This window comes from Misgurnus anguillicaudatus, chromosome 18, assembly GCF_027580225.2.
Source record: "Misgurnus anguillicaudatus chromosome 18, ASM2758022v2, whole genome shotgun sequence".
Classification (NCBI taxonomy): Eukaryota; Metazoa; Chordata; class Actinopteri; order Cypriniformes; family Cobitidae; genus Misgurnus; species Misgurnus anguillicaudatus.
In genome coordinates, this window is record NC_073354.2 from 30,833,840 (window position 1) to 30,839,995 (window position 6,156).

Here is a 6,156-nt window from a genome sequence, read left to right on the forward strand (position 1 = left end):
AACAACCAATCACAGTTTGTTTCGTCTAGCGTCACGTTTGAAGCAAACTCTTGGATGTCTAGAGAGTCTATGCCGCGAACTTTGCATATTTTTGAGAATCCAATGTTTAGCTGATCATGATAACTGGTCATTATTATCCATGTGAACACGACTGATTCTCTTCCTCAATGGAACGTCAGAGCTTTGTTTTCCAGGGACCGAAAATAATCGCGACACTCGCGTCTTCTGGAAATTTGGTATATTTCAACCAATCAAAGACGACTTCGATATTCCCAAAGGGTTTCCAGAAAAGTGTACGATAAACATCAGACGTTTAGCCAACAGTCTGTGGGCGTGACGTTTGAGGCTGAGACTAGTGCGAAAGTGACCGTTGGTGTCCAGCTACGCGAGAAAGTTAGAAAAATTTAACATTATACAAATGATGAGCGATTTTCAGAAGCGACTACCAATTGGAGCAAAGCAGTGCAGTTCACGTCACATTGATGGTACTCAGTTGTTTATGACAACCAGATTTAGAAACGCCTTGTTAAAAGAAATGGGCGACACACAGCGAGAAAGGTCTGAACAAGGGGTACTCACGGGTCATGTCATATTCATATTGTCACTAGCGCGAAGATGCGTTTGAGGCGAATAGCGCGTGTTTTTGCCGCCCATTTTGCGTCAGTCACATCGCCCTGGGCGAGTTTGCGCATTGGCTTTGTATGTAAACTACTTAAGCAAAGTGTTGAATTTGTGTTTCATACACCCCATAAGGAGTCAAAACAGCTTATTTAATTCTCATTTTATTGTATGATAAGGAATTTTTACTTTATTCTCTCTTTCTCTCTCTCAAACAACTTTCATTAGAAGAGCTGAAAGCTGAAGACAATGTGACTGAGGGTAAAAAGCCAGGCAAGATCCTCGTATTAACAACAAACAATTTATTACAGTAGTTTGACTGATAGTTTGAAAATAGTCCCCTTAGTAACTTTCAATAGCAGAGGACTATTTTGGCACTGCGTAATATCACTACGCCTCCTGTAGCCATGTTACGGCAGCAAAGTTCTTGATTATTACGCCAGAATGAGAGTATAGTTCCTAGCCATATCTGCCTAGAAAATCACAACGTTTAATTTTCCGTCGGTCTTAGTACATGATGTAAGTACAGAAGAGTCAAGTTTTTGATAGGAAAAATATAAGAACTCTTTGGTTATTTTTGAGTGCGATGCTAATGGTATAATCAGATTCAATGGATTATGCTAAACTATGCTAAAAGTGGTATTAATAGCATTAGCTTAGCCCCATTCATTCAATGGTACCAAACAGAGATAAAGTTAGAAGTGACCAAACACATCAACGTTTTTTCCTATTTAAGACGAGTAGTTATACGAGCAAGTATGGTGGCACAAAATAAAACGTAGCGCTTTTCTAAGCGGATTTAAAAGGGTAACTATATTTTATGGCGGAATTTTATGGGAGTACTTCGACTCGGCGCAGTAACACTGCGGATTTTTCAGGCGAGTCGAAGTACTCCCAAAAGTGCTATTACGCCATAAAATATAGTTCCTCTTTTAAATCCGCTTAGAAAACGTTTTATTTTGTGCCACCATAATTGCTCGTATAACTACTCCTATCTTAAATAGGAAAAACGTTGATGTGTTTGTTCACTTCTAACTTTATCTCTGTTTGGTACCATTGAATGAATGGGGCTAAGCTAAATGCTATCAAAGTGTCGCCGCGCGCCACAGCGCTTACGTGCATGCACCAAGATGATAGAGGGATGCATCAACTCTTCTTAGTTAAGGTAATAACATAGTTTAATATGGAAAATGGATAGACTATTCTTTAACGGTTGACGATTCCTTTGATATAACGACCATATTGACCGTTGCATTCTCCCCCATAGCAGTGTCGCATCTTGGGTAATATTAAATATCTTTTTATGTTGCACCCAGCCTCAGAGCTAACAATTTGTTCTTTGTCTTACAGGCAAGATACCGTACTTCCAGTGTGTTTTAATGAGTTCAAAATCCAGCCAGTATCCATTGCGGCCCATGTCCTCCGCTATGAGTCCAGCCATTAATCCCGCCGTGATGAGAGCCATGATGGAGCAGAGAGCCGCATTACTGCAGCAGAAAGCCCGCGCAGCCGGACAGTAACCGGGCCCGAGCCCCGTTAAGCCTGGCCAGGTGCAATCTGCATATGAACTGATGTACAAACACAATGTTGCTGTGCTCTGAGAGCTTTCCATCTAAAAAAATCAATGAGCGTTTAGACTTTAATAGTTGGAGGGCCATCCAGTCCTCTTTCTTTCTGCGAGTGGAGGTCTTTCCATTCCTTTACAAGCGGGTTTTGAATGTTATCACAGTTTCACGATTTTGACACAATGCAATTACATCTAATATATAATTCAGCTATGATGTACATTTTGAATTATATTATTTAACGGATAATTTTTTATTTATTTAAGAACTTAAATCGTCTGTTTACATTTGTTACAGGGAGGAATCTGCTGCTTCTCTTATTAAGACCACTCAGATTCAGACCCGGTTACATACGTAATGATATGAAGTGTTGCTCTTTAAGATATTTATTTTTCTATGTCAGAGTATATATTCTCTTTAGGAAAAATCTAGCAGCACATTCATTAAGGGCCTTATCTCTTATTGGCACAGGTCATTTCCTTTGACTCATTGATAATAAGATTATGTGTAGTATGTCTGGGTTCTGTCGGGGTCCGGGATCTCTGCATTTGTATGCGAGCCATTAGAAGATGGCAGGACGTCATTAGGACTGAATCTGATTTCTACCTTAAATAACGAAAGAGCTCTTACGCATTTATGACATTAGGAAATTATAGCATATAAGACCTGAATAATGAAAACCTATAATTTTACTTGACTACTTGAAGTATCTTTTTCTGGTGTAAAATACTGGTTTTGCCTTACATAGTCAGAGGTTTTGGTGGTATGTGAATTTGTAAAATCAAAAGTGATTTCAAAGCAATCATGCTACTGATAATTTACAGTATTTTACAGTACCTGTCTCCAGTGCAATATAGTCATCTAACAGTGTATTAATTTACACTTATAGGGAGATGTTTATCATTTCATTTTACAATGACCAACAGTGCTTTTGAAGACTGTTACCTACAGTATCTTACCGTTTTGTCTATTCTCAGAAACGAGAGTAACTCTCCTGTTCCTGTAATATTTTGCTTTACGTAATGCAAATATTGCAGGTATGACATTTTAAACCGGAAATACGTTCCTTTACTAAAGAACAAGGTCTTTTCTGTGACCTCCTCGGTATTACGTTTGACATTGAATGTATTTTATTTAAAGATTGAGAGCGAACAGTTGACCGATTTCAGTGCTGCAGACTGGATGACATGTTTGCACCAGAAGCTGTTTCTCTTTAATCGGGACGCAGTGAGACAGTTAGCTGTCTGACTTTGAACCTGGAAGTAGGCCACAGAAATAATCTCTCTTTGAAGTTACAGCATGCAGCTTGGTGCACAGTACTGTGGATATTCTTATAATGTTGACGAACAACACAGATATTGATGACACTGAAAATACAGACGAATCGAAAAGACAGATTTGTCGAACGATGTCTTTATCTTATAAAAACACGGTTTTACTGTACTAAGCGACAGCTTACAGTAAGAATGCAATGTTTACAAGTGGGTCGTAATTGTTAACAATTTAACTTGTTTGAGTGCAAAGTCTGCTATTGTGAATTCTCAAAAAGTAGAGAGCACCATAGATTAAAAAACGTCCTCATTTGTATTGCTAAAAACTTACATTTCAGGGGTTTTACTTAAATAGTTTTTTCTGTTTCTAAAGTTTTTGAATGTGTTGGGTATTTGCATGAACTCTTGGTACACTGTAAAAAAAATCTGTTGAAATTACAATGTTATTGCAGCTGGGTTGCCGGTAATTTACTGTGGATTTATTATAGATATAATAGATGTTGTTTGCTGGCAGGAGTTTGTTCAAAGTTAAATGAATTTGAAATATTGACGGGTCTTTGTCTTTACAGAATAAAACTCTACAATAGCAGCCTCATGCAAAGCATTCTGGGAACCAGAAATCATCATCAACCTTTTTCAGTTTTTTGCTTAAGATTTTGTTTCCCGGAATGTTTTGCTTGATGCTGTTTTTTTTTGTTTTGATCTGTAAAGACAAAGACTCGTGAGTGTTAAATGTTAATTTAACTTTGAACAAAATGTTGCCAGTGGAAAACATAAATGTAGATCTGCGGTGGGTTGCAGGCAGCCCAGCTGCAATTTCTATGGAATTTTTTTACAGTGTACTGTATGTTAGTATGTGATAGTTTCTAGTGTACTAAATTAGCTTGACACTGAATTCCCATTCGTTTCACATGTTTGAAAAGCCAAACTTTGTCCATTGTTTTAATGAATATTGAATAAAAGCTGTCAGCGAAACCAAAGAGAGTTTTGCCATTATTTCTTTCATTCAAATCTTGCTGGATTTACCCCAGGGTGAGCAAATTATTCTGGTAATAAAGTAATTTGTTTATGGAAATGTTTTAAAAGTGTAAAAATATGAAATAAAAAATGTAAATATTCTGTGACAGACAGACGCCGGGGCCTCACTTATAAAATACTGCATGGAAAACGTCTTAAATTTGACCTTACATTGCTAAAAACAAAGTTATTTTGTGTATTTGGTATAATACAATGTGTTTTTGTGGTTAATGGTTTAAAAAACACATTATTTTCCACATACCATACATTTTTGTAGTTCCAGATTTCATTCTCCTCCTGAAACGCACGGATTTTGTACAAAACTCATCGATCTGAAAAGCGCTGTATCCCTGATTGACCAGCTAATCTGTATGTTGTGATTGGCCCAAATACCTCACGTCAGCCGGAAATGTGACGCTCCTTACCATGTTTGAAAGATTTGGTCACAATGAGTCCGAAGCGGGAGGAATTATGATAATGTCGGTCTTTGAGAAAAGTTTCAGTCGTTCATCCACTTGAAAAAGGGTGAACGCCACTTTCACATTCACTTTGCAGCCCTCTATCGGCCAAAACCGCACTAAAGAAGTTTCCAACCGTCGGGTCACGGTCCTGTAGTTCGATTGAAAACTACAAAAACTTGCTTTACGGCAGACCTACAATCCAATCAGAGCCAGCTAAGCTGCAGTATTTACGACAGTGGTAATGGATAATTACGCTTCTAACCTGTAGGGGGAGCTAAGAGCAAAAACTCTTTAGTGTTGCTTTAAGTGCGCAAAAGATGAATAAGAGAAACAACAGCTTGCAAAACGAACATGGATCACATTCAAACTTGTGTCCCTTGTGAGTACATGGACTTGAACACAACCCGAATGTGGAAGTGACATGGATCACAGCGCCCCAATGCATGGTTCAGTTTCTTGATTTTTATATACGTATTTTCATTATTTGCAATGTTTCTAGTTTGTCTTTGTGATTTTACTATTAAATATTAACTGTTTACTATGTATTGTCCAAAGAAATAGATTTTTTAGAAGAGGAAAGTTTTGCCCAAAAAAAACTTTGCATGCACTTAAAGGGTTTTGCAGTGAAAGATAGACAAATTTGTTCAATACCACTGAAACCACTAAAGTGACATTTGATGCGTCAAATTCGCGTCTACCGCGCCTAGTTTGCCGCTTGAACATTTTGAGTTTACTCCAGGGCCGGAGTGGGACTCATTTTCAGCCCTGGAGTTTCATGCCTTAGGCCGGCCCACTTTAGTTTACGACTGAATATTAAAATAATATCTTTAGTATAAGTCTGCAGTAGTGCACTGTTCTCTGCAGCCTTGCAATTCACTGTATTTTTCAAATATATAATTTCATATTCCATGCAAATGCAGTAAACAATTATAATTTTTGCCATAATCATGCAGCCCTACCATAAGACCATAATATTACTAAAGTAAACTTATTCAAAAACTAAAGGAAACAAATGTGTTTGTGTTTTCCTCTATATTTCTATTTCTAAAAAATGGTGAGTCTTGAGATTAACTGTTGGGTTGATAACGTTTGGAAACCCCTGATATACACAAGCAAGATTTATCAAGTATATGCATTGGAAAGAAATGGAAAAAATCTGTATCTTATTTTTTTAGTACTTAGATCATGTCTATTGCTAAATAACGTAGGCTAAGGTAGGCCTAC

General features: G+C 37.5%; 1 protein-coding gene across 17 annotated transcripts in view; it reads left to right on the plus strand.

Annotated features, from left to right (window-relative positions):
• trdn (triadin) overlaps positions 1 to 3,600 on the plus strand; it is a 68,443-nt gene extending 64,843 nt beyond the window's left edge. For 11 of the 17 annotated variants that reach the window (XM_073856295.1, XM_073856297.1, XM_073856304.1 and 8 more), the window contains 2 exons: positions 847 to 891; positions 1,969 to 3,600. In XM_073856295.1, coding sequence (XP_073712396.1) covers positions 847 to 891; positions 1,969 to 2,138 — 215 coding nt within the window. In that variant the 3' untranslated portion in view covers positions 2,139 to 3,600. The remainder of the gene's footprint in view (positions 1 to 846; positions 892 to 1,968) is intronic. The other 6 variants (XM_073856296.1, XM_073856298.1, XM_073856305.1 and 3 more) reach the window with 2 other exon arrangements.
• The last annotated feature ends 2,556 nt before the right edge of the window (positions 3,601 to 6,156 follow it).